The sequence below is a fragment of the Myotis daubentonii genome, chromosome 1 (assembly GCF_963259705.1).
Source record: "Myotis daubentonii chromosome 1, mMyoDau2.1, whole genome shotgun sequence".
NCBI lineage: Eukaryota > Metazoa > Chordata > Mammalia > Chiroptera > Vespertilionidae > Myotis > Myotis daubentonii.
The window spans coordinates 140,953,046-140,969,470 of NC_081840.1; the positions used below are offsets into that span (position 1 = coordinate 140,953,046).

Genomic DNA, 16,425 nt, shown 5'->3' on the forward strand with positions numbered 1-16,425 from the left:
ATACCTCAGTGGTTGAGCATCAACCTATGAACCAGGAGTTCATGGTTCAATTCCCAGTCAGAGCATATGCCCAGGTTGCAGGCTCTATCCCCAGTGGGGGGCCTGCAGGAGTCAGCCGATCAATGATTCTCTCTCATCATTGATGTTTCTATCTCTCTCTCCCTCTCCCTTCCACTCTGAAATCAATAAGAAATATTTTTTAATAAAGAGATTTTACAAAGCAATAAAAAAGGATAAGTACCCCAGTAGAAAGTGGGCAAAGAATAGAAGTAGTTCATAGAAGAAATATAAAACACCAAAAATAATATGTAAAGATACTACATCTCCCTGAAAATAAAGTAAACATTTAAACTGGTCTATCTTTTCTTTCTTAGATTAACAAAGATGAAAAGGATTGGTAATCACTGTTGATGAGAATATATTTCCAGTACTAGTAGGGCATATGGCACAGATTCTGTGCTTAATAAATGTTTTTAATGATTGATTTCATCAATAAATATTGATTAGCTTCTATGTACCAGGGAAACTACTAACCTAAGGAGGAAAGAAATGACCTTGTTTTATGAAGTTCTTAAGTAGGCAGTATTTTATAGCTTAAAACTATAGAAAATTTTGGAATAATAACTAGTATGTATAAAAGAAATAATAGAACTTTGCAACCACACACAGCAATAATGAAATGATCTGTAGTAGCATAATGCTAAAATCACTGAATGAAAGTTTGTTGAGAAACAGGTTATTTATGTAGCTTCAAAGTATCTCCCCCAGATTAATTATTAATTGCAAAGGGGGAAAAGTACTTCTTCAGTGAAGCAATCTGGAAGTCACAACTTTAAGTGATCAAAGATATCATCACCAGTAAAAGAACACACTGATGTTAGTTGAGTGTCTCACCTGGTGGGAGTCACGGAAAAGGACTCAACATTGCTAATGTAGTATTCCTGCCCAAAATGCATAACTTGAATTGAATCATGAAAAAATAATCACGTGTCATAAAAGACTGCTTCCCACTATCCCCCCTAAAAAGCTAATAACTGTTTCAGATTAAAGAATACTAAAAAAGACATGACAACTAAATCCCATTCATGATTCTGGCTTAGGCATGAGGGATGGGGAGAAATGCTCTCAGGGACAATATTGAAATCAGAGAAATGTGAATATGGACAATATGTTAGATAATAGCATTATATTAGTGTTAAGTTCTCAGAATTATATTATGCCATAGTTAAGTGAGAACATCCTTTTTAAAAAATATATATTTTTATTGATTTCAGAGAGGAAGAGAGAGAGGGAGAAAGAGATAGAAACATCAATGATGAGAGACTCATTGATAGGCTGCCTCCTACACGTCCTACACTGGGATGTAGCCTGCAACCCAGGCATGTGCCCTTACCAGGAATCAAACTGTGACCTCCTGGTTCATAGGTCGATGCTCAACCACTGAGCCAGGCCAGCTGGGCTGAGAACATGCTTGTTAGCAGATACATTATGAAGAATTTAGTAGTGATGGTTCATGATATCTTCAACTTATTCTTGATTATTTAGCAAAGATTTAAAATTATACATTAATATTTGCTAATGCTGCCATATAGTTTTTTCAATTAAACTCTTTTACCTGAACAAAATTACCTGCTTTTATGTGTGTTAATAACATTAATAATTGTTATTTTGAAACATAATTATCTTAAAGGTTCGCATAAATATTATTTATTTTATAATCATATATGCGGAGAGGGAAAAAGTGAATTTGGCAAACTATTTTAGAAACTATATGGTTACCTTGCTCACCAGAATATTGACTGAATCAACGAAACTTTTTGTACAAATGTACAAAAGTTGCAAATAAGATTCCTAAGGAATTTACAATGAAGAAGGGAGACTAGTGTAACACACAGGAAATAATTAAGGAATAATATAAATGTATATAATTAAGAGTAGTCAGAAGGCAATTTTATGGGGGATTAGGATAGTGGAAGGCCAAGGATCAATGTCATCATGGAGGTGGGATATATACAGACACATGGATAGATTACTAAGGTTGGAATAAGTACAAGGGCAAGGAAAAAGGGAGGAGACCATTTGCTAACCAGTTATGATCCTTTGTTATTGTATTTTGTTAATTCTAAGACTTTATTGATTCAAAAATTCAAAAAAAAACACAACTATATGGTAGCCCTAGCCAGTTTGGCTCAGTGGATAGAGAGTCAGCCTGCGGACTGAAGGGTCCCGGATTCGATTCTGGTCAAGGATACATACCCAGGTTGCAGGCTTAATCCCCAGTTGACTGTATGCAGGAAGCAGCCGATCAATGATTCTCTCTCATCATTGATGTTTCTATCTCTCCCTCTTCCTTCCTCTCTGAAATCAATAAAAAATATATATATTGAAAAGAAAACAACTATAGTGGGGCCTTGACTTACTAGTTTAATTCGTTCCGAGACTGAGCTCGTTAACTCAAATTACTCTATCAACTCAATGCAAAAAATCAGCCGAGAGACAGCTGGTATCTCAAAAAACTCTTTAGACGGGACACTCGTAAGTCAAGGCCCCACTGTATATGGTAACATGACCAAACCTGGTATTAATGCAGACTGAGTGGCATCATACTAAACTATGGTTCTTCATAGAGAACCATACTAAAACTATGTAACTGTGATGCTCAAATAATATAAATTTTAATGTAATCATATTGGTTTTATTTTCCAACATTTATGTTCCTTTCTGATAGCTAATGGAATATCTTATTGGTGGAGATGTGAAATCTCTCCTACATATATATGGTTATTTTGATGAAATGATGGCTGTGAAATATATTTCTGAAGTGGCACTGGCTCTAGATTACCTTCATAGACACGGAATCATTCACAGGTAAAAACTGACTTTTCTGTGGACTATTACTTAAAAACACAAATAATCAAATTATGTTTTAAATATTTGCATAATCATTTGCCCATATATCCAGGTTATCTAAAGTCTATTATTGACATGTGAAATTAATGGGTTCCATCAGTTCTCCCTTTGTGTCCTTGTGTTTTTACTAATATGTTGCTTTGATCATGAGTGTACCACTTTATTATAATAAATATTGAATTGTGTTTTTTTCCAATCCTTTACCACCATACAAAATTACCGTATTTTATAATCCCAGCTGATTTATGGTGGGCAAAGAAATTCAGGTTTAGTGGTTCTGCTCTATGAAAGCTTGTCATTAACCTCCTTGAAAGAAGTAAATAGGATTTTGACCTAGCTTGAGATTTATTATATCTAATGACATTGATTTCATTTATGAACTATCTAATGAGTGATGCAAAAGATAACCATTAAATTAGTTTTCTTTGTTATAGATTCATGTATATAAAAGGTTGTTTGCTTTTTAGACTTTTCTATAGTTTCAAAGTCACCAATGAGTGCCTTATTTTAAAGGAAATAAATAGGGTTTGAGACTTCTGTAACTTTTCTTCCCCTCAAGAAAACTCTAACATAAATACTAGCTCTCTTTTAATCATATCCTATTTATTTTCTGTATGTGCAGGGATTTGAAACCAGACAATATGCTTATTTCTAATGAAGGTCATATTAAATTAACTGATTTTGGCCTTTCCAAAGTCACTTTGAATAGAGGTAAGAAAAATAGCAGGTAAGTACCTTTTTTAAAATCCAAAAAATTTTAGCCCTGGCCAGGTAGCTCAGTTGGTTGGAGCTTCGTCCCATATACCAAAATGTTGCGGGTTCGATTCAGTTAGGACACATACCTAGGTGTGGGTTTGATCCCCAATTAGGACCCCTACAGGAGGCCACCTATTGATATTTCTTTCTCTCTTCCTCTTCTCTCTCTCTCTCTCTCTCTTTCTCTCTCTCCCCCCTTCCCTCTCTCTAAAATGAATAAAAAACATATCCTTGCCCTAGCTAGTTTTGCTCAGTGGATAGCGCATTGGCCTGTGAACTGAAGAGTCCGGGGTTTGATTCCAGACAAGGGCACATGCCCAGGTTGCAGGCTCGATCCCCAGTTGGGGGTGTACAGGAGGCAGCCTATCAGTGATTCTCATCATTGATGTTTCTCTCCTCTCTTCCTCTCTGAAATAAATAAAAATATAGTTTTTAAAAAACACATATCCTCAGGTGAGGATTAAAAAGAAAATCCAATAAATTTTAGACACCACATTTCATTAACTTACACTGTTTTTTTATAATTATTTGTTCTGAAATAGACTGGAAAGATGTAATGGTACCTTTCTTTCAATTAAAGATGAAAAATATAAATAATTATTTTTAAATCCTCAAAGGTCCTTGAAGATCTTTAGATCTTTGAAGAGGAACTCACAATTTCTGGGGTTTTTTTTACTTTTTACCTCTACTGAAACTGATTCTGACCAATTAAACATCAGTAAAATTCCTAAAATAACTATTACATGGTGAACAGTTAATAGCTAAAGAACTTATCCAAATATATTTGACCAACAATAAGACCTTATTAAACAAGGGGTAAAGAAAATGAAAATACAATTCACACACACATATTAAAAATAATAAATGAATCATTTTACACTATTAAACTAGCAACAACAAAAAAAGAACTTATTGCTTTATCAATATGAGGTGTAAATGGCCCTAGCCAGTTTTGCTCAGTGGCTAGAGCATCAGATCCTGGAGTGAAGGGTCCCAGTTTCAATTCCGATCAAGGGTATGTACCTCAGTTGCAGAGAGCATGCAATGTTTCTCTCTCCCTGTCTAGTCCCCTCCCTTCCGCTCTCTCTCTAAAATTCAATGGAAAAATATCCTCAGGTGATGATTAACAAATACACATATACTAAGGAAATTAATTAGAAGAAATATTTTAGTATCTCTAGTCGCCCTTTTCTATAATAGAAATGTCAACCAAATTCATGATAGACAATGGCAAATGGAAACATACGCGTGTAATTGGCTCCAGTGAGAGCTTTTATATGTATCGCACATGTGCGAGTCAACTTAGCCTTTTATGTATATAGATAAACTTGCTTAATTCGACCTGCTTTCTGATTTAGCTAAACATTTTTCAGCCCAGTGAAGCACCCCAACTTCACTTTCAGGTAATTGTCAGCAACACAGCAGTAAATATCAACATGAAGCATGTTATTGTAGATCGTGGAGGGAGAAGAAAGGGTAAAATATTTAACTATAGCAGTGTTTGACTATATTCTGCACCGTGAGAAAACCTGAAGTCATTTTCAAGTTCCACCATTTCTTCTTTTCAGTCGGATCAAGTTTCTAAACTTTCTAAATTGCCGTTGTCTTGCTAATGAAAAGAAAATAGGATTCCACTGAGTCTCCTATCTACCTACTCCAGGACTTCTGTGAGGATCAAATGAGATGAGGCATGTGAAAATGCTTCATAAACATTTGGTTGAACTATAAAATGTTTGCACCTGACTATAAAGCAAGTCAGGTTCCTGGGCTGAAGAAACTTCAAGGAGGCTAATTGCTAGGGAGAGGAAGCTGGACGTTGCTATGTGGCGTCATTACCCAGCGCCCACAGCTACCGTTTCTGGGCTGGGCTGCGTTGTAGGCCACATTTTGTGCCATGAGGTCTTGGTAGCCTTGGCTGCAATTTGGTGGGATGTCGCTCCGGGGTGGTGGCAGGGTCTGTGTCCCACTTAGGGAAGCCAAATGTTTTGTCGGTGCCAGATCTGTGGTGCCGTTTATTTTTAAATGGCTAGTGTGCATCATGGCAGCTCCTGCATTGAGCATCTGCCCGCTGGTGGTCATTGCACGTCATAGGTACTGATCAGAGGGAAGGACGGACACTTAATCTTTTATATACTGGTATATAGATGACATAAATGAAATTTGTTACATTCAAATTTTCAGTCAATTTTTAAAAGTCTTATATCCCATGCAAAGTTATATCCTAAACTTCTCTTACCATTTTTGACATATCTACACTAATAAAAGGCAAAGATGCTAATTGACTGTACCTTTGCTATACCCATCAGCCAATCAGAAGAGTATGCAAATTAACCCAACAAAGTTGGCTGCTAAATTTCCATACTGCAGGTGGGGTGGCACAGCGTGAGCCACCGCCCGCCCGCCGCCATCCAGGCCTCCCGTGTGCGGCCCGGGGTGGCAGGGCAGGGCAATGCAATCCGCCGCCATCCAGGCCTGCCATCTGCGACCCGGGGAGGCGGGGCAGGCATCACGGGATCGGGCCTGCCATCTGCCACCTGGGGAGCAGGCCTAAGCCAGCAGGTTGTTATCTCCCAAGGGGTCTCAGACTGTGAGAGGGCACAGGTCGGGCTGAAGGAGTCCCCCCCCCCACCCCCCGCTAGTGCACAAATTACTGTTCACCGGGCCTCTAGTCCTATATAATAAAAGCCTAATATGCAAATCGACTGAACGGCAGAATGACCGGTCACTATGATGTGCACTGACCATCAGGGGGTAGATGCTTAACACAGGAGCTGCCCTGAGCCCGCAGGCTCCAGGCCAGACAAGGTGGGTGCCAGTGGGGGCCCCCGATCACCCCGCTGGTCACTCCACAGATGGGCCGTGGTTGCCGGCCAGGCCTAGGTTCCCTACCCATGCACGAATTTCATGCACCGGTCCTTAGTCAAGAAATAATATGATATTATATGTGGGTGTTGAATTATTTTATTTTACAGTGTTATATAAAGATCTGTGTTAATTTCTATCTTGACCTATATTTGCATATTTTAATTAACATGAAAGGCCCATAATTTGTATTAAGTCCTTAAATAGATTCTGATATTGAAATTTAATTTATATTCCTACTATCTTTTGATTTCTTTCTTAGTTTTGCTTACCACCACCTTTTCTAATATTTTATTTACCAAGAATTATTTTGTTGCCAGTTAGATAACACTCTTGTTTAGTGACTGAGTACTCCCTGAAAAGCTACGACTTTTTGTCATTACACTGAATTTTAGTCATTCCAGAGCAAGACTGTTTTATCAGACTAATGATTTCAATCAGTGGCTTAGTTTTTTTATGTTTGCTCTATGGCAGTGGTCAGCAAACTCATTAGTCAACAGAGCCAAATATCAACAGTACAATGATTGAAATTTCTTTTGAGAGCCAAATTTTTTAAACTTAAACTATATAGGTAGGTACATTGTTATTAACTTAATTAGGGTACTCCTAAGGCTTAGGAAGAGCCACACTCAAGGGACCAAAGACCCGCATGTGGCTCGCAAGCCACAGTTTGCCAACCACGGCTCTATGGCATCTGGCTTTCCTGTGTCTGGCACAAGCCAATTGGTAGATAATTTAATGTGGAAAGAGGGGCAAAATTCAGGACATATGATTATAGACTTAGTCAATGACAGTTAAAATTTTTAAAAATTTCATATACTTTTCTTTCCATAGATATCAATATGATGGATATCCTTATAACACCATCAATGGCTAAACCTAGGCAAGATTATTCAAGGACCCCAGGACAAATATTATCTCTCATCAGCTCTTTGGGATTTGTAAGTACTTGATAAGAAAAAAATCACATAACATGGCCTTTCATGATTGCCATTTAAAATATAAAATATTTTTCTTTTTAAATAAACGATCAAAATGAATGTAAGTAACCCTAGCAGGTTTGGCTCAGTGGATAGATCATCAGCCTGTGGACTGAAGGGTCCCGGGTTCAATTCCGGTCAGGGGCATAGGCCCAGATAGCAGGCTTGATCCCCAGTAGGGAGCATGCAGGAGGCAGCCAATCAATGATTTTCTTTTATCATTGATATTTCTCTCTTCCTCTCCCTTTTTGAAATCAATAAAAATATATGGTTGTTTTTTTTAATTAATGTAAGTATCAAGCATGTGAGGTTATTCTGAGAATTAATCTACATAGGTCTATGCACTTACCAGTAGGTGGTGTTTTTGTGAAGATAAATATTAACATTTATATTTGTCTTTCTCTTTTTTATAGCACCCACCAGTTGAAGAAGAAAGTCAAGACTCTGCAAATATTCTTTCAGCCCATGTATCTGAAACATCACAGCTTTCTCAAGGACAAATTTGTCCTATGTCTGTAGAACAAACGGACAGTACTCCTTATTCTAGCAAACTACTAAAATCATGTGAGTATAAAAGAAAAAAGTTTACTTCTAATATCAATTTAGCGATAAAAAAAATACAGATATTTAAATACTCTGTGGCATGCCTGTATTTCATTGTGTAGACACTACCTCTGACAGGGATTGTTGCAGATGTTTAACTCAACAGAACAGAAATTCTAGCTAATGAGATAATCTTCAATTATCGATAGCATTGGAATGACCATTGGGTAGATTTCACTATATTGGATCTATGGAAATCTTATATAGAGAAGATGTAATACCTGTAATATTGTTATGTGTTTGTAAAATTTCTTAAAGATTTTTTAAATAAAATAGTCAAAGAAAAGTTATAATTTTTTAAGTAGCATACAATAAAATACAAAGCCAAGTTCTAGAAGAGGAGAGTGGGACACTTGACATTTATATGGTACTTAACATCACTCTTTATTACTTGGCAATTTAGTTCTCCGCACTCATCTTCTTCATCTTGGGAGTGTGAATAACAGAGTGTTAGTTGTTTTCATGGATGTTACCTCATTTTTAATTTGGTCCTCAACAAATCTGTACATGTCTAGAACATATACTGTTATCTTCTTTTTGCAAATGAGAAAGCTAATATTTGAAAACGTTTAGTCGCACACTAGTAAATGGGTAAGCTGAGTCCTGGTTGCAAATACAATTTTCTGTTCACTTATCCTTTCCTCCAAATTATTGAATCTTGTTTCTTCTGTCAAAACCCACTGTAAAGCCAAAACTGGTTTGGCTCAGTGGATAGAGCGTCAGCCTGTGAACTCAAGGGTCCCAGGTTCGATTCCAGTCAAGGGCATGTACCTGGGTTGCGGGCACATCCCCAGTGGGAGATGTGCAGGAGGCAGCTGATCCATGTTTCTCTCTCATCGATGTTTCTAACTCTCTATCTCTCTCCCTTCCTCTCTATGAAAAATCAATAAAATATATTTTAAAAAAAAACCACTGTAAAAAATGAAAATGCCTGAAATATATATATATAGGTTCGATAAACAAAGACTGATAAAATACCAGGTGTACCGGTTAATAAAGTGGATTTTTTTTTTCAATATGATGGAGTTAACACATATGCTGATATATATGCAATTTGATATGTATGTTATTTTGTATTGACAAGCTTCAAAACTTATAAGTCAAATTTTCTGAAGATGTTAACATCATAGATATTTTTATGCTTAAAAATGTTGAATTTCGTGCCAAAAAAGCATTTGCCAGAAGTTTTAATTCATTATTTTGAAGAAAAGTGCTGCTGAAAGTTATCATATACTTCGGGAAGCTTATGATGAACATGCTCCATCTCAAGATGCTTGTGAACGCTGGTTAAAACGCTTTAAAAGTGATGATTTCGATGTGAAAGACAAAGAACGTCCAGGTCAATTTGAACGACGCTTTGATTGTAAAACGACCAGAATGTGCCAGAAGACACGGCAAAGTAATTTTGCGTCATGATAAAGCACCATCACACACTTAAAAACCAGTTAAAGATACATTAAAAGATCTTGCTTGGGAAGTATTAACCCACCCGCTATATTCACCAGACCTTGCTCCTTCAGATTACCACTTGTTCTGATCGATGGCACACGCACTTTCTGAGCAGCACTTCAAAACGTACAAAGAAGTGGAAAATTGGGTCTCTGAATGGTTTGCCTCAAAACAAGAAAAGTTCTATTGGGAGGGTATCCTCCACAAATTACCTAAACAATGGGGAAATGTGTAGCTAGCGATGGACATTACCTTGAATAAAGCACTTTTGATGTTTCTCTTGAAATTATCATGTTTTCTTTGATTACAAAATCCGCATTATTAACCGGTACACCTGGTATATAATATGCCAATGTTATTTTATAGCCTTAGTCTTAAGAAAAAATAATTGTAACTCCCCTAGTCATTCTGTAGTCAGAATTAGATAGCTGCAAGGCACTGTCCTATAGATATAAAGATGGATAAAAGATATCCTTGCCTCAGAAGAAATTATACTTTTGTGGTGATTATAAGTATAAAATGGTAACAATAACAATGAAATAAATGTCACAGAGGCATACTTTTATGCAAAACAGAAAGTGACAAATACTAACTTGGAAAATCAGGAATGGTTCTAAATAAAGATATAGCAACAGCCAAGCTAGACTCAGAAAGAGGAACTTAACTGCAAGTATAGTGGAAAAGAGCATTTCAGATAGAAGCATTAGCATGAGCAAAGGCATAGACACATGGAAGTATATTCCACCTTCACACCATAGGGACTTACTATATTATGTGAGGACTAGAGGCGTGGTGCACGAATTTGTGCACAGGTGGGGTCCCTCAGCCTGGCCGGTGATTGAGGCCTATGGTGGGGGGGGGGGGCAACCAGATGGGGGGAGGGACTGCAGGAGGTTGGCCAGCAGGGGGATGGGGAGGACCCACAGGAGGTTGGCTGTGGGAGCACACTAACCACCAAGGAGTGGCTCCTGCATTGAGTGTCTGCTCCCTGGTGGTCAGTGTGCATCATAGCAACTGGTCGACAAGTTGTTCAGTCATAACGGTTGCTTAGGCTTTCATATATAGAGACTAGTGGCCCGGTGCACGAAATTTGTGCACATTGAAAGGGAATTAATTAGAGGAACGTAATTTGGTCTCACTATCTAATATCAACAATATCTGAGCATGAGGCAGTCCGCGTTTCTGAAATTCAATGACATGAATTTTAGCTATTACTTTGCCAAATAATGGAATTTACAGATATCATTTAAAAGAGCATTCAGCTTAATAGTAAAAACTCTGGCTACCAAGTCAGGTCTGTTTTCAACTTTTTGCCAGCATTGTAAATTGTTTGCAATATCTGCCCATTTGGGGTTGCATGTCATGGTTATGAATAAATCGGGCTTGCCATACTTTATTACAATTGCCATAGCATCCCGATATTGCTGCTGCATATTTCTGGGACTACCCTCAGAAGATGATGGAAGTATTATCATTTTACCAATTGGCACATTGTCATTTTCAGATCTACATTTGAGATATTCCATCAGATCACTATAATTTTGAGCTCTTAACTTAGATTGGTTTGTTTTGATGAAATGTATCCAATTGGCCTCCATTTTTTAATACGAATCCATGATAAACTGTTGAGTTAATATTCCTGCATTTAAAATAGGATTAAACGTGTCCCCCACAGAAAGATGAAATCCATAATACTGCATTTGTGTGAGTCGTGTCCTTACATTTTGCCTAGTATTATTATCGATTACACTGTTGTCTCTGAGTCTTAATGCAATATCTGTTCCCTAGCCTTTTTCACCATGTGGAAAAAGAATAGGATATGTCATTGCATCTAATGTAGGAAACAAGATATTGATTTGTTTCCTTTTAGTGGCATTTGGATTATTGGGATCTGGTTTACAATGAATGAGCAAGTCCCTTTCAAAAGGAGGTTCTCCATCTTCGTTTCTGAATATGACAGCAACCTTGGTTACACGGGGAGAATTATATCTACCCGGGTCACTGTGACGATTGTATTTAATTGCCATTGTCACTTCTGTGGGAGCAATACCTTTTGCTGCTGCTTCAGACTGGGCTTCCTTTTCTACCTCATGTAGCATCTTGTACGATTTTGTTAATTCATTTATTTCATGCATGAGGTTGTTGATGTTGATCATTAGTCTTTCTGAGCAGCCCTGGTTTTCTGGCGTTGCTAATCTTTCACTTGTAGCTTCGGCTGTATCCAAAATATGGAGTTGAGCAAACTTCCGGAGAAACACCATCCGAAGGATGTAAAATTCCAGTACGGTGATAAACTTGTCCGTGTATTCTAAAACAGTATGGCCCAAATCCTGATGGCGATGCAATATTTGCACCCATGGAAGCAAAAGCAAAAGAACTATTTAATGGAACGAATATTTTCCATGACATTTTTACTGTCAGAATCTTCGTTTGTCATTAATCTTTTTAAATATGCCGGGTAATCTGGAAAATGTATATCATTTGGACAGACTTTCCCTTTGCTACAACATCGAGTAAATTTCCCATCGGATGGTTTTTCATCAGAGAAATTTAGGGATAGGCAAAATTCACATCAAATAGTCATTCCACCACAACTATGTTCAAGAATTGCATCCTCATGTACTCCATTTTTGCTGAGAAGGCAGTTCCTACCAGTATTGGTAGTACTTGTTGATGACTGTTCTCTAGACATAGTCTGTTGTCGCCACCGCCTCCTTTCAACTTCAAAGACACGTTGGTCTTTAGACATTTTCTGTCAATAACGCCAGTGTTTTTCAGCATCAGAGCAACATTTTCCTAATAGCTGGTGTTCAGATACATCCTGTTGCAGGCGCCACCTTCTTTTAAGATCAGACGCACAATGCTCTGCAGACATTTTCTGTCGATAACGCCAGCATCTTTCGGTTGCAGAGCTACGCTGTATCAATAGTTGTTCTTTAGACATAGTCCCACCTCTCTACTGTTGTGGTCTGAGATGCAGGTGAATGAGAGTCCTGTCTATCAGGCCACTGAGAGCTGTCTGACCACTGGCTGATTCTGTGGGGGTGGGACTTCCTCCTCCTTGCTGTTAGTTTCCACAGCTGTGATGAGGAAGCTGGGGTGACAGAGGGAGCCGCGCCCTCCAAGCCGCCCTCTCTCTCGCTCTGCTCTATATCCAGCGGTCTCCTGCTCTGTCAAGTCCTCCAAACCTCCTGCTCTCCGCCCACTCCTCTCCTGCTCTGCTCTCTGCCGGCAAGGTCCTGGGAGCCTGCGGGCATGGCTAGGCGCAGGAGGGCCTTGCCTCTCGGACCAGCAAAGGTCCTGGGAGCCCGTGGGTGTGGCTTCGGCCTGCCTCCCGGGCCTGCGAAGATCCCAGGAGCTCGCGGGCATGGCTAGGCGTGGGCAGCCTTGTCTCCCAGACCAGCAATGGTCCTGGGACCCTGCGGCCATGGCCGCCATCACCTCCTGGGGCACCTGACACCTGCATATGCAAATTAATCGCCATCTTTGTCAGGTTAATTTGCATAGTCACTCTGATTGGCTGGTGGGCGTGGCTTGAGCATAGTGGAGGGATGGCTAATTTGCGTGTTTCTCTTTTATTATATAGGATGAGAAGTATGTACAATAGAAAAGAAAGCTTAGCAGGTAAATAGGGAAGGCTCAGGTATTACCAGGAACCTAGAATTTAAGCTGTGGGAAAAGAAGAGACATCAGGGGTTCCTAGTTAGGAATGGTCTGATCATAGTGATCCAGAAAGAACTCATTAGCAGATACACAGTATGCACATGGCATTGGATTAGACACAAGTTCCATGTTACCAGGAAAGGCAACTGAACAGTTTGGTCAAATATCAAGAACAGTATCCACTGAGTTTCAGGAATTCCATTGACAGATTTATGTGCCAAAAAGAAAGTTGTCTTAGATGGACTTTGAAATGCTTCTTCCAGATTTAAAGTTCTAATAAGATTAAATAAAAAATCTAAGATTAATAATTTATTTGGGATTAAAGTTGTGTTCACCCATTTTGGAAAAAGGAAAACAAGATAAAGGTATCTTTTTATATAGGTATAAAATCTTTATATTTTATGTTTTATGATCTTTGGTAAAATCATGATTATCTGTTGTGTCTAATTATATCTTCAGGAGCAATAGTTTTTGGCATCATTATTTATTTACACAATGAAGGAATATGTATCATGTTAATAGTGCTGCTTTCTTCCACTAGCTCACTCTTAGTCACTTTGTCATTACTCATTTGTTTTACCCAGTGGTTTAAAAAAATAAATCCTTTATGAATGTGTATAATTCACACTTGTAAGCACATAAACTTCAACATTAAAATAAAGCTATATTTTCTAATTAAATACAAACTGAACTGAGAAAATTTAGTCACATTTGAGCCTCCTGTCACATCTGGATATAATCCTGTCACATCTGGATATAATACATCAATAATGCTCCTTTATCAAATTGGGTAATGAATATTCAAATGGATTTCCTCCTAATTATAAATTAGTTCACTTGTCCCGATTTTTACTTTACAAATGTTGAAAGTATTTTTTTAACTCTCAAAACAGTTTTTGTTTTATTTTGTATCATTTATGAGGTGTTGTTTTTTTTTAAATATATTTTATTGGTTTTTGTTTTTTTTTACAGAGAGGAAGGGAGAAGGATAGAGAGTTAGAAACATCGATGAGAGAGAAACATCGACCAGCTGGCTCCTGCACACCCACTATTGGGGATTTGCCCGCAACCAAGGTACATGCCAGAATCGAATCTGGGACCTTTCAATCCGCAGGCCGACGCTCTATTCACTGAGCCATACCAGTTAGGACCATTTATGAAGTTTCTAAAAAAAATTTTAAGTCTTTATTATTGAGAGTATTACAGATACTCTCCATTCTTTTCCCCCATTGCCCCCCCTCCACCCACTTACCACCCTGCTTCACCCCAGGTCTTCAAGACCCTATTTCTGTGTCCTTAGTTAAGATCTTTGATGACCTTTTGGTTAATCTCTTTGTCCCGCCTCTCCCCTATGCCCTCTGAGATTTGTCAGTCTGTTCCATGTTTCCATGCCTCTGACTCTGTTTTATTAACCAGTTTAGTTTGTTCATTAAATTTCTTGTTTGTTTATTTTGACTTTTAGATTTAATTGTTAATATATATGTATTTATTGCCATTTTATTGTTTATATTTTTTATCTTTTTTTCCTTCTTCCTCTTCTTAAAAAATACCCTTCAACATTTCATGTAATACTGGTTTGGTAGTGATGAATGCCTTTAGCTTTTTCTTATCTGCAAAGCTCTTTATTTGACCTTCAATTCTAAATGAGAGCTTTGCTGGAGAGAGTAATCTTGGTTGTAGGTCTTTGCTGTTCTTCATTTTGAATATTTCTTTTTTTTTTTTTTCTAATTAAATCTTTATTGTTCAGATTATTACATTTGTTCCTCTTTTTCCCCCCCATATCTCCCCTCCTCCCAGTTCCCGCCCCACCCTCCGCCCTCACTCCCCACCCACTGTCCTCATCCATAGGTGCACGATTTTTGTCCAGTCTCTTCCCGCATCTCCCACACCCCTTTCTCCCCCAAGAATAATCAGTCCATTCCCTTTCTATGTCCCTGATTCTATTATAATCACCAGTTCATTCTGTTCATCAGATTATTTATTCACTTGATTCTTAGATTCACTTGTTGATAGATGCATATTTGTTGTTCATAATTTGTATCTTTACCTTTTTCTTCCTCTTCCTCTTCTTAAAGGATACCTTTCAGCATTTCATATAATTCTGGTTTGGTGGTGATGAACTCCTTTAGCTTTTCCTTATCTGTGAAGCTCTTTATCTGACCTTCAATTCTGAATGATAGCTTTGCTGGATAAAGTAATCTTGGTTGTAGGTTCTTGGTATTCATCACTTTGAATATTTCTTGCCACTCCCTTCTGGCCTGCAAAGTTTCTGTTGAGAAATCAGCTGACAGTCGTATGGGTATTCCCTTGTAGGTAACTGAGTTTCTTTCTCTTGCTGTTTTTAAGATTCTCTCTTTATCTTTTGCTCTTGGCATTTTAATTATGATGTGTCTTGGTGTGGTCCTCTTTGGATTCCTTTTGTTTGGGGTTCTCCGCGCTTCTTGGACCTGTAAGTCCAATTCTTTCACCAGGTGGGGGAAGTTTTCTGTCATTATTTCTTCAAATAGGTTTTCAATATCTTGCTCTCTCTCATCTTCTGGCACCCCTATAATTCTGATGTTGGTACGCTTGAAGCTGTCCCAGAGGCTCCTTACACTATCTTCGTATTTTCTTCGGATTCTTTTTTCATTTTGCTTTTCCGGTTGGGTGTTTTTTGCTTCCTCGCATTTCAAATCATTGACTTGATTCTTGCGCTCCTCTGGTCTGCTGTCGGGAGTCTGTATAATATTCGTTATTTCAGTCCGTGTATGCTTAATTTCTAGTTGGTTCCCCAATATAAGATCGAGGGTCTCATTAGTTTTCTTGTAGATCTCATTAAGTTTATCGGCGGCTTCTAAACAGTTCTTGAGAGACCTTAAAAGTGTGGTTCTGAACTCTATCTTCCATTGACAATTTTGTCCTGTTTTTTTGTCTCCGCATTTTGTTATGCTTCCTTGGTGCACCCCCTAGTGGTCTTTGTTCGCAGTCTTATAGTTAAACCTTGATTGTTGTAGCTAATACCAGGGAGGGTTTGACCTCCAGGCCAAGTGGCTATGAGAATCAGCTGTGTCAGCAGTGAGAGAACTTCTGTCCTCTAGGGAGGTGCTAATCTAGCCTTTGCCTGAGGCTATCCGGCAAATGCCTCTGTGCAGGGCTTGGGCAGGGCGGGTCGCACAGGATCAACAGGGCGGGCCGGAGAGAGCAGTTATGGCGGCTCTCAGTC

The 16,425-nt window shown here is 38.4% G+C and overlaps 1 protein-coding gene across 4 annotated transcripts in view; it reads left to right on the plus strand.

The window, feature by feature from the left end:
• The window catches only part of MASTL (microtubule associated serine/threonine kinase like), a 45,628-nt gene that overhangs the window by 8,870 nt on the left and 20,333 nt on the right, over nucleotides 1-16,425 (plus strand). For all 4 annotated transcript variants that reach the window (XM_059661026.1, XM_059661034.1, XM_059661017.1 and 1 more), the window contains exons 3-6: nucleotides 2,729-2,868; nucleotides 3,533-3,621; nucleotides 7,363-7,469; nucleotides 7,922-8,072. In XM_059661026.1, coding sequence (XP_059517009.1) covers nucleotides 2,729-2,868; nucleotides 3,533-3,621; nucleotides 7,363-7,469; nucleotides 7,922-8,072 — 487 coding nt within the window. The remainder of the gene's footprint in view (nucleotides 1-2,728; nucleotides 2,869-3,532; nucleotides 3,622-7,362; nucleotides 7,470-7,921; nucleotides 8,073-16,425) is intronic.